Source organism: Vanellus vanellus, assembly GCF_965231255.1.
Source record: "Vanellus vanellus genome assembly, chromosome: 11".
In the NCBI taxonomy this organism is placed as follows: Eukaryota; Metazoa; Chordata; class Aves; order Charadriiformes; family Charadriidae; genus Vanellus; species Vanellus vanellus.
In genome coordinates this window covers 12,905,433-12,932,291 of record NC_138916.1, presented here as the reverse complement: position 1 = coordinate 12,932,291, position 26,859 = coordinate 12,905,433, and the positions used below count along the sequence as shown (strand labels likewise).

General features: G+C 40.8%; 1 protein-coding gene across 3 annotated transcripts; it reads right to left on the bottom strand.

The window, feature by feature from the left end:
* Positions 1-26,859, bottom strand: DUT (deoxyuridine triphosphatase). 3 transcript variants are annotated; one of them, XR_014269580.1, is made up of 10 exons: positions 26,802-26,859; positions 26,285-26,447; positions 24,084-24,175; positions 23,026-23,070; positions 20,558-20,632; positions 19,506-19,576; positions 18,815-19,046; positions 13,536-13,687; positions 8,759-8,813; positions 29-75 (listed from the first exon to the last, which is right to left on the bottom strand). XR_014269580.1 is itself a non-coding variant. In XM_082488736.1 (7 exons), exons 1-7 carry the CDS (start codon positions 26,836-26,838, stop codon positions 18,990-18,992), a joined length of 540 nt encoding a protein of 179 aa, XP_082344862.1. In that variant the 5' UTR covers positions 26,839-26,859; the 3' UTR covers positions 18,749-18,989. The 3 variants fall into 3 exon arrangements, 1 of the variants encoding a protein (XP_082344862.1); XR_014269579.1 differs by lacking the exon at positions 8,759-8,813 and having other exon boundaries at positions 1-75; XM_082488736.1 differs by lacking the exons at positions 29-75; positions 8,759-8,813; positions 13,536-13,687 and having other exon boundaries at positions 18,749-19,046.

Sequence of the window (26,859 nt, the reverse complement as noted above, 5' to 3'; positions counted from 1 at the left end):
TCCAGCCTAGAGGTGCCCAACAGGGTTATGGGTCTTGGCTTGCCAGTGCTGCCAGCTGTGCCACGGCACGGGTACCTTAAAGACGGAAAAGAGCTGAAAACATGTCTCATGCAGATTTCTTCAGATTCATTCAGGCACCTTAAAGGGATCTCCAGACATAAACTTGTCTTTTTAAATAAAAAAATATGTATCATCATTAAACCCCTTGATCATGAGATTCTTTTTGCGCCAAACATTAGCTGTAGATGGAAAATATTTGAGCAGGAGCTGGCTTCAACTATCAGGCAAAATATGAACAGCTGAACTTGGAATATAAGTGCTGAGTCCAGAGAAGAAGGTGATAGCACAAGTTGCTGCTGCTTTGAGAAACACGTGACAGGAGGGATGGGCAGGAAGAGAGGAGGAAGGTGCCAGCGCAGAGCAGACGAGGAATATGAAGGGAACCGCACTGTTGGTCTCTATTCACATCAGTGCAAAGCTAAAACAACAGGAAACTGGGAGAGAGGAGAAAGGGAATGAGTGACTCGGCAGTGCTGGCTCTGCTGAACTGCTGTGCCGGGCAGCTGCTCAAAAGACTTTTTGATGTGAATCAACAGCCGTCTGCCCTCATGGTAGCCAGCTCCACAAGGTTACCAGCCTTAATGCAGAGACTTCCCTTCAGCTGACACCCCTGAGACAACCAGCACTTTACGAAGGACTGTAAAGCTGTCCACAGGACTTTGGCTAGTAAGAAGTTACCAAATGAACCAAACAGAAAAAAAACCTCCAGGCACATCAGGACCAGATCATTATGAGACCTTAGCAAGTACTGAGTATAGAATAGGCCCTTAAAAACAAATCCTCATTTACCCAATTAAAGAAAAGATAACTGACCAAGAAAGAATTTGACAGATTTCCCATTCTGTATGTTTAAATTGTACTTGCAAAAGGCATAAAGCCTTTGCTGAAAGCTTTTCACTTTTTTTTTTTGCCTCCCAATTTTCAAATCTGCTCCTGTACAGAGGTCCCAATACTTTTTCAAGATCTCAGTGTCCTCACAGCACTGGGGAGAAGTAGCCATGAGAAAGGATGTAAAGCTCTGAGATCCCCTATCTGTTAGTAGAGCTCTTACACCAAAGCACCACAGAGGCGAGATGCTGCCACGTGTTAGACCAGCAATGGTTTCTACTCTTGGGGTACAACTGTGGCATGACACACCATGAGGCCAAAGCTGGAGCATCCCAAGTGGAGACTTGGGCCAGGGCCATGAGAGCTGTTGTATGGCATGACAAAGCTTGGGTGAGGGACGGGCGGAGGTCCTGAGGAGACCTGGTCTTTATTTTTAAATCATATATCATGTCTGTGTTGCATGGATTAAGACTGGAAGCAGCACCCAGCAATGAAAGGAAAGGGAGAAAAAAAGGCTAAAATATATCTGCTACATATGTTCTCAGAGCAAAGACAAGATGCTGCGTACCAGCCAGAACAACTGTATTTCAAAAGTTCAGTCTTCAACAAAGCCACCTTGGTGTGAACTTGCCCATTATGCATTTGCCCTGTAATTAGATTAAGTCATTTAGGAGACTGAATTTATTAAAGACCATGTTGTTGCCCATACATATGGCTACTACTCGCTCCAATATCCCAAAATATGCTGGGAACAAGCATGTTTTCTGCTCCACAGTGACAGCACAGATAAAACCATGGGAGGAAATTGTGGGTCCCAATGTGACCACGAGGCCCAGGTTGAAGGCCAAGTCTGGCAGGAGTTGCACAACTGGTGAAAAAGACCGGTTATTTGTGTTGGGCTTATTTGTGCTAACAAACAGCACAGTCTTGAGTTCCCCACGGACCAGACTGGAATTAATTTAAAAAACAGAGAATTGGTAAAGGATTTATGCAGGGGGACCTCTCCACCAGCCCCCTAAGCATCAAGTCCCTCATGTCCCAAGTGATCTCTAACCAGGAGCAGTCCTACAAGAGAAGCAGCTGAATGTTGTGCTTTGGGCACCAGATGGGAAGGCAGGGCAAAAGAGAAAGAAATGCTGACTCTGACGTCAGCTGAACCCCCGTCCCTGCAAAATCCCCAAGTAACCAAACTGTTTGCTGTGAGTCTCAGCCATGCCACCAGCCTATCCCAGCTGGGCAGTAGCACGCCTTTCAAATCTACCACAACAACCAAGTCCTGAAATAATAACTAGTTTTTCTGCCACGTCCAAGCTGCTGTGATCTACGCTAAAGCTGCCGCTTTATAGCACACGCGCGTTCAGCACAGTCACATGTCGATGGCACTTCTCTGCTACTTGTGCAGAAGGAGCAATGTACCACAAGGGTTTCGTACATCTGCTCTGGAGACGGAGCTCACGCGCAGAGAGCTCAGCTACGGGCCTGCAGCCAGTCATTTCATTAATGCAGAAATGGCATCTGTAAGGCAACAGTAGTGCAAAGGCAAGTGAAGTACCTCCAACTGCCAGGAAAAATATGCATATTAATACACAGAATTATCTTCTATGTGGGCATGGATCCTGACACTAGTTGTTGCCCCTTTTTCTTTCCTTGGAAATGAGAACAAAAGTGAAAGCCAAGAGTTATTTTGTGTCCCATTAGTCTAGATCTCTCCAGATCTGCCCTTCTTGGGTAGATACCTCCAGCGGCAAGTAGCTTTGGTGGAGGGTCACTCTGTCTATGCTTCACTGCTCCAAAAATATGTCAGCAAACTGATCTCTTGTGACCCAGGGTCCCGCTCAGAACAGTTGGATTATGTTTATAAAGTGAAATGAGAAAGATGATGGTTGATCAGAGTAATATAAACTATGGCATGGAAAATGAATTTTGAATGAAATGCACAGATAAATCATTTATCCTTACCAATACCCTCTCTATGTTTCTTATCCCGGTAATTGAGACCATGTGTTGTGCTGCAAACAATAACTATGGGAAATTACTCATGATTCTTCCTTCATAAACTTGGGAAATGAAAGTGATGGGAAGTATGATCATCTTAATTTTTTTTTTATGTTAGCAGCTCTAAATTATTAGGGTGGGAAGAAAATGTCAATAGAACATAAAAGTGCTTTGTATAGTGTTCACATTTGCTCATACTTTCAAATCCACTGTGGCTTATTAGTTCATGGGAAAAATGACAAAAAGGAATAAAACCCAGAAAATGAATCCAGTATCAACATCTTGCCTCTATAGTAACAGAGGAATTGTAACTTGTGGGTAAAAAGTGACAATATTAGGAAATGTTTGTTGGGCAATTGTGGCGATTAACCCCCTCCTTCCCACTGTACCTCCAGCTTCCCGGCAGCCTAACACATTCCTGCAGATTAAAGAGTGCCCAGTGCTCTGTGCTGCTCCTTGTATTAGAAGCCTGGAGCTAGCGAGGCCCTTAACCTCTGTTTCAAGAGTTTATTGCTCAGCTGTAAAAATTCTCCCAGGGCTGAAACTTGACAGAAAAATGTCTCCGCCTGGGAGGAGTTTCTGTTCTGAGTTTGGTTTGAATTAGTTCAGCCCTTTTCCACTTGCAGTAGGACAATGGAGCAGGATTCCCCCTCTCTCCTCCTTTTTTTTCTTTTCAAATAGAGTGAACACCGTGCCAGGGCAGTACAAATGGCAGGCGGCACTCAGACCACAGCCCTCTCTGCAGGGTCAGCGCTAGCCGCTGCAGCAGTTTCCCTGCCCTGTAATGAGCCAGACTTCATCCCTTCACTTGCCCAGACGCTAGCTCAGCCAGTGGCTTGTGCAGTCTCCGTGCCAAGGCTGCTGAGGGCCAGCTTGGCCATGGTGCAAGCCGGGAAAGTCCACCCTTGCTGCTATTGCTCAAGGGACCAGCTCACTGCAATGCAGAACCACCCGGGCCACAGCTCCATGGGGCCTTTGGCATTCCCAGAGCTAGACGGCACGCGCGTCTGTCCTCCCGTGGTGGAGGCACAAGTCAGCCCTGCTCGGCCCTGAGCTTACGGTGGGGTACCGGGTGGTAGATTTCCCAGATAAAGGGCTTGGCCCAGGGAAGCTGCTCTCTGCAGACCTCGGCCTGAGCCAGGGGATTAATTTCTAGAAGCAAAAGTGTAGATCTATTACACTTCTGCATGGGCTGCCTGCGGGGCTGGGAAATCTATTGTAACAGTCAACGCTTTATGAATGAAGTTCAGCCCCACCAAAGTCAATGGCAAAACTCCCATTGATTTCATTGGAACAAGATTTTTCCCTGAATCCTCAAAGTGCCCCTGAGACCTCACCCATGCTCAGCACAGCCATCCACAGCTCCACCGGGGGAAAGGAAGGCAGAGAGCAGAGAAGGGCCCTGGTGCTCCCTCAGCTGAGCCTGGGTCCTGCGCAGGCTGATGTGCTGAGAATATCACTTTGGCAATACCGACAGGCCTGGGCGTGACATAGGTGTCGTGCAGCTGAAGTGGCTGACGGAGATGCTTTGGCACAGAAGCAGAACTTTATAGGTCAGTGGAGTTTTGCCCTGAGCTCTCAGAGGGCCAGAGCATAACTAACAAACAAATAAAAATTTCTATGGCTGGAGAGATGTCCCACCCGCCCAGGAGTGCCTTGGCACTGTGCCAGTAATCCAGCCTCCATAATCACTTCTCTGTGTGCATTTAATTGACTGAACAGCTACTTGATATCATCCAGAACCACTTATAAAATTAAAAGTTATTAAATATAAGGGCAGACTCATAATACTTGCCAACACATTTCAATAATGATGCTATGCTTGCCACTCCACAGATCTGACCTGTCACCTGAGAACTCAAATGACCCATAACATCTTTTATCCACCTATAAATTCAGGAAGGTTCATTAGCTGGACCTGGCGCATTATGTCATATTCTGTCCAACTCCTTTACAACCATATAATTGCTTCCTGTTCATACACTTGCCCATCACCCCAGCACATATGACCCCTGGTGACAATATTTTCCCACCTACCTGAGTAAATGTACAAGTAAGATCATCATCATATTCCAGAAAGCAGAGCTAAGGAAGTTAATCGCTGTTACTTAACAGCTATTTCACTGATTTCCTCTTGTTTTGCCAACTCTCCCATACCTTACCATTTGCTAGGCTGACCAAAACGTTTTCTCCATTTTTGGATTCAAGCAACTTTTTTTTTTCTTTGACAGCTACTTTAGAGTCTCCCTCCCACTGATCACAGGTGAGCTCATCTCTAAACTATGTTGTGAGATTTCTGATATATGGAGCTCTTTCAACATTGGGGTGGGAGTTCAAATCTGAAATAAAAGCAGTCTGGCACACTAAAGGCATAGCTTGTACGTGGATTTTTTTGATGTCTAGGAAGAGCCAAGGTTCGGTCAGGTTTAGCACCTGTGCAGGCAGAGCATCAGTAGCAGCTCCTGCCCATTTGCTGCAGTCTAATACAGGTGAAGCTCATGCTGTGTCCTTTCATTTGGGTGGCAACCAACTCCTTCACTGCCTGCTTTCCTGAAAGACGCAGGTGAGCTCAGCAGCTGTTAGACATTTACTGCTTGGTTTAGTGTGGCTGAAGCTGACCAGTGGTTTTGCACTTTTACTAGAAGACATTTAGGCACACATACAGAGAAAGCAACTGTGAGTACTGAAGTTAGCTCATGGCTTATAGTCCCTTTCCACTTCTCCCTCTTATTACAGAAGCTAATTAGGAAAGTATTTCTTACTTTTTTCTTTTTTTTTTAAACCCAAGGTACTGTAAACGTCTCTTTAAAAAGAAAAAAAAAAAAAAAAGAGTCCTTCAATCACCTTGTGCTGGGATACCAGAGAGGTTTTTCCTTAGAGCCAAATACATATCAGGCTGGACTCTGAAAATCAATCCATTATTTTTATTTCTCCTTTTGCTCCTCTAAATACACAGAGTTTCTTTCTGCTTTTTACAGTTATTTCACAGATTGCTTCCTGACACTACATGGCATCGGTGTTGCTCTAGGATGAAACGTGCCCACAAGTATGCTGCGTAGCCTAGCGCCTGAACTCCTTCACCCTGGTCCTTTCAGGTCAGAAGAAGCAGGTGACATAAAGCCAAATTTCTTTTCAGGAAGGACAGAAGTATAAACCGATCTATTAACTCTCAGTACTGCATGGTCTAGTATAAGCACCAAACAAAAGGCACTTGCTGCTTCTCCTTTGCAGAGCTGGCAGGAAGAGACCCTGTGTCTGCAATCTGTTCTGGGACCTGATTTGGCTTTTTAATCTCACCTGATGTTCAGCATATTAAGACAGAAAACAGTTAACATCTATGGATGCCACATACGTGGGTGGGAAAGGGTGAGCTGTGGTTATAGCACTTGGAGCTTGAGGAGCTCAAATAACTAAACGGTTTATTTTGAGCAGCTGTATGAAATAGACCTTGCTGGTAGCTCTGAAGTCTGGAGGTAATTGCAAATTGGGAGAGAGTGAGGGGTTAAATAGAAAGAAACCTATTCTATGAAGTCCACAGGGAAGTACATGCAACCCTTGTGATCCCATCATCTCTGCCTGATTTGGGAAGTGTTTGTTTACTCATCTCGAGCAATAGAATTCTCTTTGTCCCACAGAGTGGCAGTCCAGCGGTGTTATAAAATTACCTCTTCCAAAATTAATTATTTTTTTTTACAGATGCCACTAAGATGAGTTGTAGACTGAACAAAGCAATCCTAGATGGAAGTATGATAACCATTTTCAGATGAATAAGATAACATAATGTAGTGAATACAACAGCTAGCTGGAGATACAACACTGCTAGGACTAAATTCTTCACTAATTACTATGCACATCAAATACTAAGAAAGATCACAGGTATTGCAATATCCAGAGAAGGACGATCTACTGTAAAATAACTTCCTAGCTTAGATTTTATGGTTTAACATTTAGAAATTTCTTTCAGAAAGCAGATCGTTACTGAGAGGATTAGCAGCCCTAGCAGAGGGTGGGCAGACTTTCAATGAAGTCTCCCTGCAAGTTTCCAGTCAATGAATTTGGACTGTCTTTTATTGCGCAGTCATTTGTCTGGTATATTCAGCATGATACCTAAGGGTTGTTTTTAAAATTTTGTAGTGCAAATCTTTTCTGCTTGGTACAAAAAAAAAAAAATATCTTTATATAACCTTGGGAAATTGCATAAGCAAGAAATAGCTGTTAACAGCTGCAAATGTTTACTTGGCTCTCCTGTGCTGGAGCACACTGGCAATTAAAGGTAGTTAGCAGGAGACTGACTGGTGTAAACATCTGCAGCCAATAATTACAGCCTGTTCCCATTCCTCTACTTTCTGAGGATTTGTAGTACCATTGAGCTGGTCTGGTGAAGAAAACATGATCAGTGCGTTCAGGATTTTGAGCTACTGAAGAAGATGTAAGTAGTTCCTGCTTTCTTCTAGTCTAAGTTGTTGTTATAGCTGGAGTAAAGTCTCTCTTTGTAGGTTATGAACCAGTTTGTTTGCTAAAAGCCTAAGAAATAAGCAATGAGTGATGCAAAGCCTAAGTTCAAGGAGCAATCAAAAGACCCTCTTATCTTAGGAAAAGACTAATCTGATTTTCTAAGACTGAAGTTATTTCTCAGGAGAAGATAATTTTCTCACTGAGGCATATAGGGAGAGAGGAATTGCTCTTCATAATTACTCCCATTTGGTTTATGGGCTGAAAACACCGAGTGAGAGGGAGTGATATCCAACCTGAGAACAATGTACCTCAGTCACACTAAGGCAAGCAATGCTCTGCAGTGCCGAGTCCCAGCTGCTCGCCTGTCCTTGGCCTGTTCCCCACAGCTAGGGAAGCACCAGTGCTACAAACTTTGTTGCCAGATTTCAGAGGGCCCTAATGTCTAGGTACATCGCTGCAAGTTAAAGGTTGTAGATTCCCTTTTCTTTTTGTGCCGTGCATGGCTGCCACGTGGGGATTTAGTGCTTATTTGTGTGTTGATAATTAAAGTGTTTGTGATACTGAAGGACAAATCACCCTCCCCTGGAAATTAAACACTCATGCTACAACCTCCTGATCCTCAGTGAGTATTACATTAGTCAATTTGTGGCTAGCCCAGTAACTCGATAGCAGCAAATTATATAGTTATGTGGGAACTCTGGTTTTTGGAACAGGCTGATGTTCCCAAGCTCAGGCCCAGCGCTGCTAGGGTGTGTCATCTGTGTGAGGCACTTAGCAGAAAGGAAAAGCTGCAATGCCACAGTCTCTAGTGCCTTTCTGGAGGACAAAACATAGCAGTAATATTACATTAAGGTAAGAATAGGAAGAAACAGAAGTATTTCTCCACCAAAAACTTTTCTCTGTAGTGAGACACTGATTGGTTAAACAAGCTTTCACCTGATGCAATGTTCAATTACATCTTTTATTAATGACTATTTTAGGTTTAGACATGGTAAGTCTGCGAGTGGATTTGTGCTGACCAAACGTCCTGTCTGTACCTTCAACTCCATGCTTAAAAGTTTTACAGACCCAGTGTAGGTCACTGGGAAAGATTATTTCATTGTTGTGGGATAACGAGGGAAAGAAACTAATCCTGATTAGTGGCAGAAGCAAGTATTAGTCCTGGTGTCCACTTACACTTGTGCTGGATTTAGTCTATTGCTGTATTAAGGGAAACTACCAGAATCTCAGCCAAACATCCCCATGTCAGTCCAGACTGAAGGAAGGAGAGGGATGACACCTGAAGGCCTAAGACTCAAAATATTTCTTTCTATTCATTCACTCTAAAAATAGTTTTGTTGTTAAATTCCAGTCTGAATGCCAGTGATTTCAGCAGTCTCCCACTGTATTTTTGAAAATCGTAGCTACCTTCAGTACTTACATAGCAGCCTAGTGCCTCTTCATGCTTTCTAATCCGTTCAGACTTCAAATATACTCTGGAAATTAGAGAGAAAACAGTATTGTGATAGAGCCAAGTAATAATCTTCTGAATTCATATGAAACGTTCAAAAAGATACCAATGTGGCTTTTAAAAATAGCAACTTATTTGCTACTAAGTGTCACATTCTGCTCTGGGATGCTGGCCTGCGTGGACCTCTTACAGTCAGCTTTCAGCTCCGGAGAAGGTTTTTTCACAGGGCCTTTCTGCAGTAGATGGAAAGGTCTGGCATATGAGAGACCTTTCTCAGCCAATTAGCAGGGTGCATTTGTGTGTGTGAGTGCCTCTGAACTCCAAGTGATATAATGGCGGTGTATTGTTTTGGATTTTTTTTTTTATTATTTTATACAACAGCAAAAGAGATGCCTTTAATTTTATGCTTATCGATGTAAGTAAACACATACACTTTGTAAGAAGTGTTTGAATTATTTTATGTCTGTGTCCAAGGCTATTGTATTAAACATGTCTTTCAGAGCCAAGATTCTTGTCCAAGAACCCACTCAAAACTTTACTGTATGAGGTATGAAGCAATAATGGGACCCACTGATTCATCATTTGATGAAACCAGGAGTGCCCAGTATTGCCCAACAGAAGGTTATGTAGGGCCCTAATGAAGTGTTTCTCTTGCATAAAAGGAATAGATGTAGCCAACCTCATGAGAAACAGAGCTGTGTGACCTGCTGTGAGTTCCCATTGGGCAAAGTTTCTTTCAGATCTGAGAAGCTGCTCCAGCTGAGTCAGAATATTCTTCTGGTACCACCATGCCTCCACAGGCTAGATTTCTAGATTCAGATCTGGGTTGCCATAGGCTACATTCTGCCACATTTCATTTAGTTACTGTATTGGCAAAATATCTTTAGACTTTGCAAACTGTTGGAAACCTGGCTGTTAGCTGAGGAGCTCTGGTCTATGGACCCACAGAAACTGTTCACAAGCGGGTTCTTCCCTAGAGACTAGTGTTGTGTCTCACATGGAGCATCAAGCCTTGTCACCTTGCCCAAGTTTTGGATGACAAAAGAGGTTGTGAAGCTACAGTTACACAGGTATAACTGTAATTGTGTTTGCCCAGAAGTAATTCCAGTGGCAACAGGGTAAAGTAGAAAATCTGGTCTTTCGACTGAAGAATAAATGTGACAGAGTGACTCATGTGAGTTTGCATTAATCTTAACATAAGGATGTGCTGTAGCGAAGAGGAAGTAGGCTTCTGATAGTAACAGACAAGGTGAAGAATAGAGAAGAAATACTGACATGTTTGTTGCTGACCAAGGATTTCTAGACGAATTCCTGCATCTCCTAATGAACTAAAGTCTTCAGGCCAAGCCAGCCATGGGAGCTTATAAATCCAGACACTATCTTGGGTGAACAGTACAGTAAGCGGCTATGCACTGTATTTCTTTTGCATTGAAGTCAGCAGTACACTGACGTCCATTGCAGTTACTATATATTGACACAAGTGTTTCAGGGAATCCTGATGTTAAGGGCTGGAATAAATTCAGCTACCATGATGGGGCATGTTTCCATTGGCATTCTTGTTGCCTGATGCCCCATACTAGAGTTATTTGCTCAGTGGTGTTAGTTATTGTGAGTTCCAAACCAGATCTTTATTAAAGCTTCCAGGAAAGCAACAGCACTGTGGATGTCAACAGGGCCTTCAGCATCAAAGCCACAGAAGAAAATTATAGATGGAAAAGACCCGTTAGGTCATCTACTCAACCCATCAGCCAATGCAGGATTGTTCTCTGTGGTGTGCTTTTTCCCTTCTTTGTCTGCATCAAGCCAAAGGGGTTTCCACAGCTTCCCTGGGGAGACTATGACATAGCTGACTAGTTCTTGCCCTTGGGAATAACTTTGAGTCTGTGAAATAACAGAAGCATTCTAAGTTTCATTTTGATGGAGAAAAGGAACTCTGAGAGAAAGACCCTGATTCTTATGACTATACTGTATCTCAGATGTAATTCTATATTAATCACTTCTTGTATGCAGATCATATGAGGCTAACAGTGTGTCCTGTCCCACAGCCGTTTCTTGCAGTAATTATTCCTTAGACAGATTTTGTCATCTTTCAGTAGTAAGTAGTGCACAAACCCTGAACAATTGCATTTCACTTGGCAAACATTCAGAATTTGCCCTAACTAGTGTTTGAAGTGTTCTGTCTGACTCTCACTCCTTTCAGTTGTGCCAAAGTTCTTTGGCAATTAGTAATCTGATGTCCCAGAAACCCATAAAAATTGATTCCAACATATTTTCTTTAGGTGAATCAAAAAAACTCAACAGATGTTTACTAAAAACAACTGCATTTATAGATAGAGGACTCTTGACAGCTATTGATTTAAGACTTCCAAATGTTTTCATTCAAATCCCTTGGGCACCTACTATTGATTAATCATAACTTACTGCCATCTTGATTTCTTGCAAGGAAATGTTTCTGGCCAAATATATGAACATGCCTTTTGACCTTGGGTATCGGACATTAACAAACATGAATCAATTATTTTTTTCAGAGGGAATAAAATACTTCCATAGCTATTAAAACACGCAGTCCTCTGACTTTTGTTGAAGATCTATGTGCATATAAACTGTTGACTATGGAGATAGTTTTAAAGCAATGCCAGTGCCCTTAGTATTTTGATGAGGGCTGTATCAGTTTCACAGTTCTCAGCCACTGAAAATTATATATAGCATGCAGTATAACTTTAAAAATATTAGTTGTAGAGCTATGGAAGGCTATGATTAGTACCATTTTGGGATTGATTGAGTTGTGCTTCACATAATGAGCAAGGATTCCGAAGAAGCCTTTGTCTCACTGCCACTTTGGCTATGGGGAAAGGGGAGAAATCTGAATACCCAACGCGTCTTTGTTAGCAGTTGGATGTCATTTTCTTTTGTTTAGCATTTGCACAGTGCTCTGTGTAATGTAGGAATATAATAAAGCTTTGCCAGCAACACCACCAGACCTTAGGGACGTGCACAGGCCAGTGAGACTATGCAATGTACTTTATCATAAAGCAGTAGTAGAAGAAGCAACTTAATAGACTTATGATGAAGTTGTAACAAAAGGGTTTTCCCTAGGCTATCAGCATATGCTTTAGAGTACTAAACCAGGAGTTTTGCTCTTAGGTCTAATTTTTGTTTTAATGCCTAATTTGTAAGCACTTTTCCTTTGCACCAGTTAAATAGAGCTTAAATTATTTCTCTACTGTTCATTAGAAGTGAGCAAGTTTCACATGAATCTTTTAACTATTTAAACACTCCTACCATTGCCAGCTAGCTGATGGCACACCTGAAAAATGAAAGTTTGGCAAACCAGAAGGCAGAGATCAATGAGCAAAAAGCGTGAGGGGAAAAGGTGCTATCCAGGGAGGCCGTAAGGGATCATAAGAAATGAGTTAAGCCTTAGCTTTCTCCACATACACTCTATTTGGACAGTCACAGTATTCATAATAAACCCCAGTTTCATTCCTAACCTGGGTTAGTACCAACAAGGTAGTGTCATGATTAACAGTCCTACCACAGCCAGACAGCCCTGCTTTCAATGTTGTGTTGCTGTTGCCAATTTGTGGCTCTAGAGGCACTCCATGTTCTCCAACAGCTCAAATATAATGGAAAATGGGGGAGTAACCCATTTGCTGGGCAGATGTTGCTAGCACGCTGCTTTATCAGTGCATGCAGTTGTGCACCAGCCCAGCAGTGGGATAAAGTTGACTCTTCCAGACAACCATGGCTGTGGCTTTGCATGAATTTCTTTAGCCTGAGTGCCAGCTTAAACAGACCCTGTCCCTCTCCTCATCCAGCTGTTGTATTATTTTGTCAGCAACTAAAAATTTCTTGGAATAATTGCAAATAAGTAATAATTTTTCATTTAGCTTGTATGCAATCCTGGCATCAGTGATCATTTGCATGCTTTAATATATACATAGCCATGCCTTCAACACATGTTCTGAACATTTGAATAGCGAACTTCAGGAGTAGGGGGACAGAGGTGGAGTCCAATTTGTTATTATTGTTATTAATGTAGGTTCTCATAATTTTAAAATCAACTTTATGAGCAGAAAGTACTGATGTAAAAATAAAAAGGTAGGTCCTGTTGGCAAGCAGGTGCTCAGGAGCAGACAGGACTGAAAAATCCAGAATCCTGTTGTAGGAACCAAACTATTCACAAGTGCCTGAGCTGTGGTTTTCTGCTCAGTCTAGGCTGTCCCATAAATGCTAAGCATCTCGAAGGTCATCCAAATAAAAAGTAAATGCAAACAGAGGCTAATTCTCCCACGCAGCAGACTTCCAGCCTGCTCAGGATACAATGGTGAAAGCTTGCTTGTTTTGACTATTGGTCAGTCTTACTCAGCTGGCATTTGGGAAAGTTATGAACAGCAGTTTGGGGGCTCTGTGCAGGTGACCTGGGGTGGGACACAACATATATCATGCTTCCAGAAATGTGAAGCCCTCTTTAAAGCTGCTCTTAAAGCCTCCCCTAGCTAGAAACTGATAACAAGATGTACAGTGCTGCACTTGAGTGAGGAATGATGTTCTGACAAAAACAGCCGTACCTTGCTGCCTCCCTGGAGCAGCAGTTTGGCTTTTCATTTGGTAGCAGTCTGCCAGGCAGTGAGCTTTATTCAGTTTTTGCTGGAGAACTTTTATTAGTTTAACTGATATGATTAATATAAACAAACAAAACCAACCAAACAAACAAAAAACCCACCCCAAAACCAAAAAACCTCACCAAGATGAAGTGGGAGCTCTTAGCCCATTCTGACTCAGCTGTCTCCTTTTCTTCATGTCCAGGGAGGGCAATGAGTTCTCTGTTGCTGGATCCATGATTTCCTGGCATTTTCACAACTCCTTCCTTTTTCACTTTTCTCACGTTGCTATTGCCTTAATGCAAATTGAGAAGAAAGGTAAGAACAGGATTGAAGTATTATACTTTCTCCTCTAACAAGACCTTCTCCTTTTCTTTGACTATGATACAGTGTCACAGGGTAGGATGGACAAAAAAAAAGTTATTCTTGCAGAATTTAAATGGCTTAAAGACCTGTAATGCTGAGTTTGCTTCGTTGCCAGCAGTAACTTCTACATGAAAGTGTAGGAAAGCGAGACTGCTGTTTTGTGTTTGCTGCTGTGAAAACCTGACAAGTACCATTCCTTGATGCTGTCCTGCACCCTAAGGAAGGTACCGGTAACTTGGCAGTGACCAGAGAGCAAGCTTGTGCAGCAGGAAGGTTGTGGTGAGGACGGAGGTGCGTTAGCAAGACAGCATTGAAGACTACATGCTGCTGCGCTTGCTAGACATGGCACAATCTCCTTAGCTGCAAAGGAAAGGGGAAGTCGTCTTCTTCCAACTAGGACGCATAGTTATTTTGTCTTGGACACTTGGAGACAACCTTTCGGACTAGGAATCCATAAACCACAAAATACTCGTGTTAAAAGAATCTGGCCAAAGATACTACATTCAGGACTGTTTGTTTTTTCTTTTTCCTTTTACAAAATAAAACCAAACAAATTCCTTTGCTGTAATCAATAGCAGTCAAAAGATAACTTTCTTCAGTTCAAGTATATCAGCTTTAAATGTTAAGGCTACAAGCAATATTAATGGATACAAAACTCTTATTTCTGTTACAAAATTTACTATACGAATGTTTCCTAAAAAGTCAATGATTAATACTACATTTTTGTGACATAATGAAAAAAACATCAAAGTCTAAGGGTAAACAAGTGAGTGTGCACATACAGCTCACATATGTTTATTTAAGCATATTTTACATATTAAAATACAGTAGTTACTTTCTGGATGAGGGCTCTCAAATTATAAAACAAATCTGTCAGGTTTTCAGACTTGGCAGGGTGAAAGGTTTTTCTTGCTGTGTTCTAACAGAGTAGGGGAAAAGCATCACTTCAGTGGTAAAGAGCTAAATAACCACACAGTTAATGGAGGGAAAGTTTCGGAAAATAATTATGTTAATTCACTTCAGACCTGATCCTGCAACCTTTAACCATGCAATGTGACATTCTTTTCCCAGCAGCAGACCCAAATTTACACTTTGCAGAATCGCATCCTTATGAAGGTAGAGATTGCCAAATAGCTGTTCGTGAGGGAAGTGCCATGTGTGCCAATTCTAGAAACCCATAAGGCAGTACAGTCTGCCCTATATTTTCAGACTTTTGGTACCTTACATAACTAGGTGCAAAATACTTATTTTTATTTATGATTCTTTTCTTTGGAAGTGCAGTCATGTGCAATCAGGTGGAATAACTGCGCTGATAATTTTCCTTCAGAAATTGTAATGGTTAGTGATGTGGACACTTTTATTTTTAGGCAGAAACCATGAGGCACTGAAGCAAGCATTCACTTTTCTTGCACTTGAGGTCACAAATTTATGCAAGTCAAAAATGTTGGGCCTGCCAAAAACATCATGCTACACTCCACCAAATAAAAGGACACTGTTATTCTTACAAGGAAAGGTTTGACAGGACAGGAAATAGGCAGGGTCATAGAAGTTTACTTAATACCGAAACTTATTTAACCATCTTTAAGCCAAAGTACAATGACAGTTATTTAAAAAAAAAAAAAATTAGAAGGGGGGGAAGGGAAGGAAAACAAATACAAGAGCACTGGACTGCGCGATTACAGGAATAGCAACCAATACAGAAAATAGGGAACCTTAATAAAAATTCACGGAATTCAGGTTAGTATATATCACCTGCCACTACTGGGTTAACACAGATAAGTAAGTTTTAATTTATGTCCTGAACTTGCAGCAAGAGGCATCTGATTTGAAGAATCCAATGCAATTTACCAAGCTATACACTACTTTCATTACAATGCAATCCTTAAGTAGACTGCATTCCACCTAAAGGAATGGAGGAAGGGGGAGTAAGAAGAGTGAATATGAAAGATAGGAAAAATGTTGCTGTTCATTACAATTTTCCATTTTTGTTGAAACACAGCAGGAGAGCAAAGCCACAGGCTTCTCTACTGCTCTTGCGTGCCAGGAGGGATTATGCAAACACTGCAACCACCCAAATCTTATTTAAATTATAGTCATTGTTCCCCCTTTAATGGTTATACTTTTGCCTGCTTTCACTCAAATATTGCTGCATCTTGCTTTCCGCCAACATAGTCCCAATGGGAGTCATCAACTCTTAATTATAGATGAACAGTTCTTTGAAAAATACCTCTGGAAAAAAAAGTGGAAAAGAAAGCAAACTTTAACTGCCATCTAGTGGCTGATCTACTAAAAAACGTTAAATAGATCAAAAAAATTAACATGCCACAGAGGAATGTAGCTGTAGCTGAACTGAGTAAGCAGGGCTAAATTCACAACCACTAAAGAGCAGGTTAATACTTTGGGGAACCAAGAAAAGGCCTAAAGATCAATGGTATCAATACCATAATCTTTCTTTTAAGACTTTGTCTGTAAGTGGAGAGTTCCCTGTTAAGTGGTAGGAATTGTCTAGTGATCACCTGCTCCTTCAAGACTCTCATCAGCTCCTGCCTTTGTTAAGGAAATATAAATTGTCATACGTATTTCAGTCCAAATTAGAAAATCAGATCTCAAAAGAGAACCAGATACCAAGATAAAAGACTTTTGTAGTATAGGTGGTAATAATGGAAAAAGAGAACACTAAAATAAGTTTCATATTAATGAAATTGTGGTACTTTCTTACAAAAAAAAAGGGGGGGGAGGGGGGAAGACACAGGCATCATGGTTTGAACCAGAGAGTAAGAAATATTGCTGTAAGAACTCTCTACTCGCTACCAATAAAAAGTTTCTACAGGTTTCAATACGGGCCCTGGTCTGCAGTAGCAAGTATCAGCTTAAGAACTTCCAATGTATTGGTATGTAACTCTTGTTGCCTGGTTAAAAGTATTTGTCTTCTATGGATTTGCTACTCATACTGAAGCAAAACCCCAACATTTTAAAAAGAATTATCAGAATGCATTACCCTCGTGCAATGGTTTGATGCACAGGTAGGGGTTCTGTGTAGAGGTGAGCTTGGAAGCATTTCTGTTGTTTCAGACTTTTCCAAGGTCCTACTGGGAAGAACCATGCGGCAATCTTAAACTCATTATGTGCTTCTCTAGATAAGTATTGAGAAACGATGATAAGGAGCTCAACTATACCAATTTTCAAAATAAGAGAGCCTTTTTTGGTAATGACAGATAACGGTCTATATGTTGACAACTTACAGCAGCCATGGATTTGTAAATTTATGTTTCTTCCTCAGGCGTCTGAGAGAGTGCTTTTTCTAGCAAATACTATTCCTTCTTATCTCAGAATCTGGATTATTAGTATTGCTTTAAAAAATGGAAATTAGATCAGTTTCCAACAGGTACAACAAATGAGATAAGTATCAACAAAACTTTTTCCTTGTAGGTTGCTGTTCTAAGCGAGATCATCTTGTAGCATCTTTTAAAAAAGACTTGCATCAGTGTATCCCCTGCTGGATTTTTTGCTTTGGAGGGTGGGGAGGGAAGAAAAGAAGAGCAGCAAAACTTGCTCTCAATTTACAGTCCAGCAAGAGGAAACAGCTTTACACAAAAGGATCATAGCTATTTTAAGGCCTTTCAATAGCTTTTGGTAATTGAAGTTCCTTTTTGGCACATTGTAGAATGGAAGAACCTTCATGTCAAGATCGGCATTTCCAACTCATTTAAAACTTCTCGGTATGATGTGCTTCTTGCTTACAATAGGCTTTTGCATGGTAAGCCTGCTTGTGAAGGTCTGGGTACACAGATGTAAGTACAGTGTTGTGATTAAAGGGGGGGGGAACGGGGGACGGGACACGACCCAAAACAAAAACTGACAAGCACATAATGCACATGCAGGGAAAGACTTCTACCCTAGTCAAAGATGAATGTACTTATTGTTTCAGCACTGCCAAGTAAATGTAATGACTACCCTATGGTTGAGGGAATCTGAATGCTGTCATATTGCACTTTATTTTCCAGCTCCTTGGGGAAGAAGGGGTAAAATGTATAAAATGTGCAGTATTTTGGGCCCGCTTCACTGGAAATGGTCGGTCCTAGACAAGATTATTATGATCCAAGACTACAAGAAGAATGCTGTGAAACAAGTGAAATGTGATGAAACAAGTGATGCTGTGAAACAGTCTATATGAGGGCCTACCTTTCCATTGCTGAAACACTACTTAAAGCACAGTATTTCATACTTGTGACATTTCAGCTAAGAAAATCTAAAAAGAGAATAGAGACAGCTGCAGGGAAAAAAAATATATTTGAGAGCCTCACAGCCTTGTCTAATTATTCTCTTTCCTTTTTGTCCCTTCTCTTGTGTGTGTGTTCTTTCACCTGAAACATTTTGAGTCATTTAAGAGATTCCCAAACTTAAAGAAACAATCAGGTTTGGGACAGATTCCAAAAGAGTTCTACGTTAACTGGTCAAAATAGAACTGAAAAAACAATTCATACACTGCTTCAGTAATTCAGAATCTTTCTTCCATACAGTAACTTATTAATTAATTTGTCAACAGGTATTTCAAGAGCATATTTCATAGGATTTATTTACTATATAGGAGTTTTTTCCAGATGAATTGTGTTATTTAGCTCAAACACCATATTGCCCGGTCTTTTTAATAGAGAGCTGAAAAATTGGCTGCTTGAGGATCACCTAAGGATCAAAGACAGAGCTTTAGCTTTGAACAGAAACACGGGTATTTGGACAGGTTGTAGAAGATGCAATATTAAGTGTCTCTGCCTTATTCTGATTTCGGGGTCAGAATGGGAAGTCATATCGATACCTGTATTATTACTGATTCTGTATGAAGCCGGCTCTCAGCATGAAATACTGACCTACATGGAAGATAGCTTTCAGAAGATTAACCCAAATTGGCAAGGAAACAATCATCCATTTTAGTTTAGGTGAGTAAAATAAAATAAAATCATTAATTTTTAATTTATTAGAGTATAAGCACACATAAACAATGAGTTCTTTATTACTGAGGACCGAACATCTAAAAAGAAAATATAAACCATCAACTAACCAAGTCAGTCATGCACATTTCCACATAACGCAGATGAATTCACTGCCTGTACAAATAGACAGAAGGACAGATACAGATAAGTAAATAAAATGTACTTCAAAAATCCCACTTCTAATTCAAATGAAGATTTAGAAATAGCATAACAAAAAATATAGAAAGCATATTCAAATAATTTTCAGTTCTTTCCAGTAGAACCAAAGCCACCTTCGCCACGCTCTGTATCATCTAGAGCCTGAAAGACATCAATTATGATAAGTTGGTTTAGTGTCTTAACTTGCCTTTTGTTTCTATACAACAGATGTTGTCTATCATAGAGGAAGGTACATTTACTCATAACAATAGCTATAACTGAAAAACTAAACAAAAAAAAAATCTAAGAGATGTTTTAGAATATGTTTTGTACAAGCTTAAACAACTGCTACATTGTGAGACAACTATTTTCAGTATATACTGAAGTGTTTCTTAAGTACCTGTTAACTCTGAAAACTAAGAAGAAAAAAAAAAAATCCACATAAATGCATGTAAAGCATCCAAGGTTTTTATTCAGGTAGCAATGCTACTATGCAGTTTTAACACTGAAAGTAGTTATAAAGAAAAGTATTTATCCATATCATAAATTTCAGCTTATATACGACTATCTTAAACTGTTCATTATTGAAAATAGCAGAAATATTTTCTTTTGGCAACTTACTTGAACTTCTTCTAGCTCAGGATAGCAAATGCGTTCACAGATGAGCTGGGCGATCCTATCCCCTTTTTTAACTGCAACGAAGTTAAAACATTATTAGTTCTTTCAAGAAAGTGAAGAATCAATACAAAGTTTAGACAGTCCCCTTTCTAGAGTATCAGAACGTACTAAAGTGTAAACGCTTATTTGAAACTTAGTTAAGCAGATGTTAATAGTCCCAGAAAAATACAGGCTAAACTAGTCCTTTTAAGGTGAAGTTTCTGCAGCAGTACCAGCTCAAGGCATCTCCCCTCAGCCCTGCTGCCATACTGTGCCATCTTCAGTGTCATTATGCATAAATAGTGCAGAGATGGAGAGACAGCTGTATGTATAATGTGGCTCCTTTTGTGAACTAGACCCAGGAAGTGATTTCTCTGGGGGTAAAAAACCCTGAACTGATAAAAAGAAAGCAAAATTTCTCATGAGTACTCAATCTGGTTCACAGAACTTCCATAAGAAAGTGCTGCGCAGTCCCAGAAAAGGCTGCGACAACGCTAGCAATATTGTAAGTGGGCCCTGACACTTAAAACTGACTGTTTGCAGAGAGACAGCATGATTAAGGGAAAACTGTATCTCTCTTACTCATGTTTTCCAGGGTCCTGGAGAAGATTTTATCTCAAATACGGCTCAGCTAGATCTTTTTGGTTTGTTGTTTTTTGTTTTGTTTTGTTTTGGGTTTTTTTTTTGCAGAGCAAGCAAGAAACTTAATACAAAGTCGAGCTTCAGTGCGGCTCATGAATCTAAAGCTTAGTTAATAGGGGGTTTTTTGTTTGTTTTGGTATGCTGGTGTGATTTTTTGGTTGGCTGTTTTTTTTGGGCTTTTTTTTTTTTGGCATGCTGCCTAATTTTCTAGGAGTGCAATCTTTTTGTGTTTCCTTGAGATGATATTGTTAAGTTTCCATGTTTTCATTAATTGTAACAAGAAAAATGTTCTCTTCATTGACTTTTAAAGAAAAATTAGTTTCACATTTCCAGTCAGATGGCTGAAAACAAGCTCTGCCAAGATTAATACTTACCTTCAAAAGTCTCCTTGCCAAAGTTGAAGAGTACCACACCAACGTTTCCCCTGTAATCCTCATCAATAACACCAGCTGTCATAAGAAAGAATTAAGAGGGATATTCAGTTAATAAATGTTGTCAGTATATTAGATAATGCTGGTTTAGATTAGTAGATTATTGCAGTAGCTCATATAGACATCCTTTATGCTACTCATGCATAATTAAATAATATATATGAAAATACTGAAATATCTAAAAATGCTAATCAATCTTGGAAAAAGAACTGAAAAACACCATCACATGTCAAGAAGTGTTTTACCACTGTACTACTAATTTTAGTTGTAATATCCCATCTGAAATTAAGACAGCTGTACCAAATTCAGGCTCCATTTGTTCTGCTAACTTTCAGCTCTTTGAGTGTCAAGCAGAAATCTGTTCTTAACTCTAACATCTTATTTGAGAGCTATGGATTTGCACAGATCCAAATCCTGTATCCCAGGCAGGGTAACAGAACTAAAACTTTAAGGAATTGATGGTTGTCATTCAGCTACACTCAGGTGTAAATACTGTAAAACAAGCTTGCTCTTTTGTTTTATGTAACTGTATTAACTACATAGTCAAACGGAGCATTCATTTCAGTTGATTCAGAGAGCTTGATGTACCAAAGCTACATGCACGGGTCCCGTACTGTATATTTGGTTTAGGTTAGGCCAGCCTTCAGAAAGTCAGATATGCATCAGTTAAACTAAGAATCATAGTATATCACTTATATTGGTGATCACAGAGATTTCTTGCACTATTTCTACCACAGTTCAATGTTGCAATTCAATACTTAAAATATTAAAAATTAAATCCTATGCACACACGGCAAGTGTATAAGCAAAAAAGGCTGAATTATAAAATGATAGTGTGGAAATTTTGCCTTCTTACTTCTAGCAAAGTGCTATTCCTTCCTCCTTTTCAAAATATCAGATAATCTAGAGCCTTTACATATTTGCTAAACCAGGGGTGACACAAAGTGTTAGCTAACGAGTGCTACACAAATAGTTGCGTGGCACAGGCAGTGAAAGCAGGGGCAGGTATCCTGGGAAGAATATAGGGACACTGCCTGGTTGTGTAGGGATGGGGTCAGGAAGGCCAAAGCACGGCTGGAGCTGAACTTGGCAAGGGACACAAAGAATAATAAGAAGGGCTTCTACAGGTATGTCAGCCAGAAAAGGAAGGTCAAAGAAAGCGTACCGCCACCCCCTCCCAGGATGAGCAAGACTGGGAAACTGTTAACAATGGACGAGGAAAAGGCTGAGGTTCTCAACAACTTTTTTGCCTCAATCTTCATTGACAACCCACACCTCTCCAGTGGATGGACTGCAAGGCAGGAACTGGGGGAGTGAAGGCCCTCCCACTACAACAGAAGACCAGGTTTGTGACCACCTGAGGAATGCGAACATACAGGAGTCTATGGGACCTGACAAGATGCATCCCAGTCGTGAGGAACTGGGTGATGTAGTTGCCAAGCCATTCTCCATGATATTTGAAAAGTCATGGCAGTCAGGTGAAGTTATAATACAACACCTAGAGAATCTGCCTGTGCTCTGATCAGCCCCATGGCAAAACTGAAATTGAACTTTCAACATCATTTACGTCATGTTGCAGTTATAGGGATATGGCAAAGGGACAGTGAGGCTTTCATGAAGGCTTCTGATTATAGATATGCCTATAATAATTGTTTTTGGAGAGGCACCTGTGAATTTCTAATCAAGATTGAAGAAAAGCTCAAAATGCTTCAAAAAAACCCAAACATCCTGTTGTTCAAAACTAATCTGTTGCTAGTACTGAACAAAAAAATACAAACCTGGAAAGATTTGTACACAGTGAGATTTTAGTTTTATTTCTGTTTCAAAAGACTTTCGATTTTTAAGTTCATTAATGTACCAAGTTACAAGTTTAAATTTCATTTGCTTTACGTAATTTGTTACAGTTTCATCAGTAAGAGTAAAGTAAAGCTCTTTTCATCCTAATAATCAATTCTACCCACAGTAAAGGTGTATTCCAGTGCTTTCTATCATTCCTTTTGAGTATCATTACTATATACTCTCTGCATAAAAGAATATCTGTATGTTATTAATTCATTCAGATCTTGCACTAGACTGAAAAGAATCATACATAGATGTTTAGTTAAAACAGAGAAAGTAGAATGTAAAGTCATCTTTAAAGCCTAAACCAAAAAATAACATCTATGCCAGACTTTGCCTACAAAAGTATGATACGGTTATTATTTTTTAAAAATCAGTAATATTTTATAATTCAGCAAGTTTTAAAATAATTATGATGTGCTGGCTCTCTGAGGTATTTCCCAGTTATCTCCTTTTGCAACGCTACAAATGAAGCTAGCATTATTTATTTACACATACTACAATGTGAAATTTAAGGCAATTTTGCAATCACGATTTACAAAGTCTTAGTAAAAAGAAAAAAAATATCTTACCACCAACATCTATGAAGTGCTTTGCAGCTAAACCAGAACGCGGTGCTAGAAAACAAGAATTTTTGTAAGTATAATAACTTATTTCTTTTAAAACTGTTATACAATATTTATAGGTTAAAGTGTTTGCACAGAGTCGTGGCAGCAAGAACTGTTTCCACAGTCTTTCTAAAATAAACATGATTTTACAGGAACTACTGTAAGTGTTAATGTATATATTAAACAAAATAACAGCTGCTACAGGCTACAATAAAATCAATCTTTAAGTGATATAAGCATATCTTTGTTTTGGCCAGCAATTGCAGAGTAGGTTTATCCAAGGAAGGCAGCTGGAGCCAATGACAAGTATCTAATCTTGGTTTATTATTGGCAGCTACCACTGGTTTGGAATCATCTCAAAAGGTCAATCCATTCAAGTTACAATGGAAAACAATATTTGGCAAGCAACTTAGATCTCTTAAAAACTTTCTTTGTCTGGGATAAGAGAAATGCACACGCATTCTCCTTTTACATGAAAGGACATAGTGAACTCTGACTATGCTCTTCCACTGGAGTGGCTATTGCTTTTTTTTATTTTAAGAATTTATACGTAATTCAGAAAAAGAACATAACAAAAGAACATAACAAAATATTTTATATGGGTTCTCTCGAGTATTCTGTCACAAAAAGTAGTCAAATTCTACTACACCAGTACTCTTACTTCAGGGTTAATTTTTAAACATCCAGGGGTTTATTTTCTGTACATCCATTACCTGTTGGTCTTTCTGATTCGCATTCTGAAACTGCAGAGAAGTAATGAGCTATTGCGTAGCCTATAAAGTTGTATGAAGGTTATGAACATTTTTGCTAATCGTCTTTTTGTCATTTGATATACACCAAACCTCAAATTTATTTTTAAACCAGAAACATCTGTTACAAGGCTTAAGAAATCACACAGCCATGTGAGACCTCTTTTTTTGTGTAGACTAATTCTGAAAGCTTTAGGCAGAATCTAAATGTGAAGATGGCGTCAAACCTGTTCTACAATGATTCTGCAGCCTTTTTATAGTCTATTAACTTACCTACACGGCCATAGCATCCAGAAGGAAGTGCAATTTGAATGTCTGTTTTCACTACTGCCTTTTCCATGGGTGGTATCACACAGTCATAGGCACTACATTAAAGAAAGAAACACTAATTTATATAGAATATTTTGAAAATTCTCTTCTCTGTAACTTAAGATACAAAATTATTCAGAATTATTCTTGCTGGGAAACTTATACAAGAAATATTTACAGATTTGCAAAATCTAATGCAGATCCAAAAACAAGATATTCACATTTTTATGGTGCTAGCTTAAGATTTCAGTAGTGTCATTTGAACAGCATAGTCTTAAGATTGATAGTTTTAAATGTTTTTAACTGGTAAGATAGACAAAAAATACAAGTTTAACTTTAAATTAATCATTGCGTAAATGGGGTTGTGCAATTTTATGTGCAAAAGCAAAAACTTTAAGGATAACACGCTCTTCTGATTAAGCTTTCTACAGCAGATGAGCTAGTTGTAGTCAAAAATAATAATCTATTAAGTTTGATTTTAGGCAACCACTTTTTTTTTTTTTTTTTTTTGAGTAGGTCAGAAATTCACAATTCACATGATTCGGTTGGGAACTACAAACCAGACAGATTTTAAGAACTTTCTGAAGCTACCCAGCTGGAGGCTTAATGAAAAGCAGTGGTGACAATACCACAGTGAGACTGTTCCACTTGTTTTAAGGCAAGCATATCTTGGCCTTGACAAAGAACTGCTTTTTAAACACTGGGAAGCACTGAAAGGTTTTTTTATGAAACTGACTTTTTCCAGGTGTACAGTGCATCACTGGAACAAGAACAAAAAAAACCTAGTAAGACAAACAGAATACAACGGAAGAAAAAGGCTGATATTCTAAGTAATACTGAAAAAGGGAAGCTAAAGGAGGTACGAGTGGAGTTTCAAACGTAATTAGTGATTTTATTTGATCACGGAAGCACTATGCAAACAACCACAAGCCTAGCTGCAGATATTCCTGAACATAGTGTAAGCCTTTAAATAATGTTTATTATCAGTTCAAGCAAACCAAAACCTAAGTCCGTACAGCAACCCACATGGTTTCCAGCTAGGAGCATTATCAAACTGCCACAAGTTCCTTTGGCAGGCAGCACCCAACAGCCAAGAGGAAAGCAGAAGAGCATAGCGCTCGCAGAGAAGGTCCACGTGCGCCAACATTTTTATGTTTCTGCAGCCTTTGTCTTCATCGAAGCTGGCAACAAGACCCTAATGCTGCTATATTTAGTTTCAGTTGAAGGAAATACGAACCTGAAAAAGTAACAGCTACTCACTGGTTAAAACAGATACATACCTTCACAGAAAGGGTTATCAAATGTTGGAAAAGGCTGCCCAGGGAAGTGGTGGAATCACCATCCCTGGAGGTATTTAAAAGATGGGCAGACGTGGTGCTTAGGGACATGGTTTAGTGGTGGTTTTGGCAGTATTAGGTTGTGAGTTGGACTCGATGATCTTAAGGGTCCCTTTCAACCTAGATGATTCTATGATTCTATTTGTCATTCCAGCCCACCATCCCTGCACTAACTTGTCATATCCCCCTCATTGCTTCCACACGTTATGAAACAGTGACATGCCTACAATTCAGTTTCCTATCCTACAACTGTAAAACTTAGATTTGCCAAAAGTATGACTGTGACTCCTAGAAATCATCCCATAATTTTATGCATGTTACATTTACGTGATGGAGTTTCACATGGTACATACAGTGCTATAAGCATTTGCTTAACAATGCACCTGAATCACCACTGTCTCATTCAAACTTCTCTTCTCTTACAACCAACCAGTCAGAAACACCACATTTATGATCTTCTATTCCCACGATGAATAGGAAGACACCTAGTCAATGCTGGCGCCAACACCAACTCAGGCGGATGCATCAAGCTTGACTTTTGGCCAACAGCTGCATCGATGCCTGCCAAAACCAGTGCTGCAGCACAACCAGACCACAGATCTCTGGAAATGAAGGGAGAGGGACGGAGGAGCAAGGGAGCTAACGAACAGGCCACCTCTGGCCTCCTCTTCTGCGGGCCCGGCGAGCCTCCCCGGGGGGCTCTGCCCAGCAAGAGGCCCTGCCTCAGGAGAGCCCTCAGCCGCCGGAGCCCGGAGCCAAGGGGCTCCTCCTGAGAGGAAAGGGGCCGGGGGCTGGCGCGGGCTCCGCCCCTGGGTGGGGTACCCTCACCTGTACAGATCGTAGCCCGCGGCCCGAGCAGAGCCCTTGGAGGGAGCAGAGGCGTTCTCGGACAGCTTCGTGAAGCGGAGCCGAGCGGTGGGCTCCTCGGGCAGCGAGCTCTTCTGCCTCTTGCTGGGGGACGACTGCAGGACGGCCGCGGAGGAGGGCATTGCTGAGCGGGGACGTGAAGGCGAGAGAGAACCGCTGTGAGGGGAGAAGGAAAAGCCCGCGAAAACTGGCCCGGCCCACTGAAGACGGAAACAGAGGGGGAAATAAATGGCTCCCTCCCCGTCCGCTCTCTAGTGGAACGCCCTCGCCACCCCTCGCCGGTGAGAATGGCCTCGCCCGGCTCCTCGGGCCCGCGCTGAGGGGCCCCTCGCGGTGCCGATTCCCGCCCTGTCACGGCGGCCCGTAGCCCCTTCTGGTCGCGGCTGGGCGGCCCTCGAGGGCTCGGGCCCGGAGCAGACCGCGGCCGCAGCGCGGCCGGGCACCGTATGCTCCCCTCGACCCCCCGCCGCCCCCTTACCGCGCCCGCGGGGGCGCAGGAGCCGCCGGGCCATCATCGCGCCGTGGCCGTGTGGGGA